The sequence below is a fragment of the Austrofundulus limnaeus genome, unplaced genomic scaffold, assembly GCF_001266775.1.
Source record: "Austrofundulus limnaeus strain Quisiro unplaced genomic scaffold, Austrofundulus_limnaeus-1.0 Scaffold587, whole genome shotgun sequence".
Lineage (NCBI taxonomy): Eukaryota > Metazoa > Chordata > Actinopteri > Cyprinodontiformes > Rivulidae > Austrofundulus > Austrofundulus limnaeus.
This window is the reverse complement of record NW_013952989.1, coordinates 226,227-228,169: the sequence shown is the minus strand read 5'-3', so window position 1 is coordinate 228,169 and position 1,943 is coordinate 226,227. Positions and strand designations below refer to the sequence as shown.

Sequence of the window (1,943 nt, the reverse complement as noted above, 5' to 3'; positions counted from 1 at the left end):
TTTTCTCTCTGTCTCTATTTTCTCTTCACTTTAAAAAAAGTCACTGATGATGAAGAAATAAATAAACTAAATAAACTAATATTTGGTTTCGTTTTCTACTGAAGTGACGAAGAAAAATAAATCTGATCGGCCCCCTGAAGTGTCCCTGTCCTGTCACTCATCTGTCCTTTGCTTGAGAAGAATGATGGCAGGTGCAGTTCCATGCCCAAACTCTAGAGGCGCTAATGATTCAAACAGTAAAGTCCAGCATGAATCAATGTTTCAGAGGTTTTCTTCTCTTCTTTAAAAAAAACTATAAACCAAAACAATCTGAAACAAACAAACAAACAAACAAAAAAATAAATAAAATGTGCCCGAAGCACATTATAGGTGGGCCGAACTAAAGTCACCTGTGGGCCGGATTGGCCCGCGGTCCGCCATTTTTATCTCCCAGAATTGGACAAAAGTACTTCTCTTTGCAGTGCTCCCTAATTCAATACATTTCTAAAAGTTGGTAACATTAAGAACGCAGCAAATGATTAATATTCATGTTATAAATGTCAATGTTTTCCTGTTGAATGAATAAAAACGCAGCAGAGGCAGAGCCTCCAGGCTGCAGGACGCTGCTTCACCGACAGCTCCAGCCTCCTGGTGCTTTTCACTGGTGAAAATATTCACATTTTACTCGAAGGCTAAACGCTGAACTGAAACCCAGCGACGGGCTGCAGATGGAGCCTGGCACCTCGCGTGAAGCCCAGGCGCGCTCAGGATGTCCCACAGCGGTGTGCCGACACCACGACAGCCCGGCTGCTGCTGCTGCTGAAGCCGGGGAGAAGGCTGCGCAGTGCGGGCAGGCTGGAGGAGCCGAGAGGCGGAAAGAAAGCGAGGAGGAGCTGGACCCGAGGATCCAGGCACGTTTTCAAACAACAGATCAGTTCTCATATGGTGTTGTTAGTTTGATGATTCTGGTACCAGCCCGGTGCTGCTGGTTCTGAACATGGTGTTTGTTCTGCTCCACAGGACGAGCTGGAGCATCTGAACCAAGCCAGCGATGACATTAATAAACTGGAGCTGCAGCTGGATGTGAGGGAGGACAGTTATCACATTTCTATATTTCATTGGATTTAAAATAACTAAACCCATTTTTACATCTCATAATTATAAGATGTTAGAAAATGCAAAGTCATAATTATAAAATACTGTGAAAAACTAAGTCCAGCTCCTTCTAGCAGCGATAATTCTGCAGAGTTGTTATTTCTGGGGCTGTTTCAGTCTGCATCCATGATACTGGAGCGCTTTATTTATTCAGGTGAAGCTCCCAGTCCCACCACAGCCTCCCAGTCAGGTTCAGGTTCTTACCAGGTAACTGTCAGACAGAATCCTACATGTAAGACTAGGGTTGGACAATATTGGCAAAAAAATTAATCACGATAAACTGTAGTATTTAGCCGATAACGATTAATTTGACAATTAATCCCCTGGAGTCTCTGGACACCCTTATGTCCTGGTCATATAACCAATTTAGAAAAGATTTGCTGTTTGTTAAAATCTGTTCCATATTGTGTCAAAATCTCAGACTTCAGGCTGTACATCAAATTTTAAATTGTGTCGATAGATAAATAAATTACAGAACTTTTTTTAATGTTCGTCATATTTGAAAAAGAGAGGAGCACCTCGCGGACTGACCGAGGAAATATCCAGCCAGTCTGCCTGCTGGCATTAATCGTATTAATCGTCAAGTGCCAAAAAAATAATCGGTTAATGTTTTTCTGACGATTAATCGCACACGATACGATTATGCCCAACCCTATGTAAGAGTCTAAATTTGTACATTCAAGTCAACAACCGTGCATAAATTTTACATTTTTATTTGTATTCATGTAAAATCAAATATGTTTTCTGTGAGAATACAAGTTTAATAGTTAAATATGTATATATATATGTGTATATATATATATGTATAT

At 40.8% G+C, this 1,943-nt stretch overlaps 1 protein-coding gene across 3 annotated transcripts in view; it reads left to right on the top strand.

The window, feature by feature from the left end:
• sh3bp5lb (SH3-binding domain protein 5-like, b) overlaps nucleotides 1-1,943 on the top strand; it is a 19,871-nt gene that overhangs the window by 2,374 nt on the left and 15,554 nt on the right. For 2 of the 3 annotated variants that reach the window (XM_014026758.1, XM_014026756.1), the window contains exons 2-3: nucleotides 671-890; nucleotides 1,000-1,062. In XM_014026758.1, the coding sequence (XP_013882212.1) occupies nucleotides 708-890; nucleotides 1,000-1,062 (246 nt within the window). In that variant the 5' untranslated portion in view covers nucleotides 671-707. Of the gene's footprint in view, nucleotides 1-140; nucleotides 192-670; nucleotides 891-999; nucleotides 1,063-1,943 lie in introns of those variants that run through there. The other variant, XM_014026757.1, reaches the window with a different exon arrangement.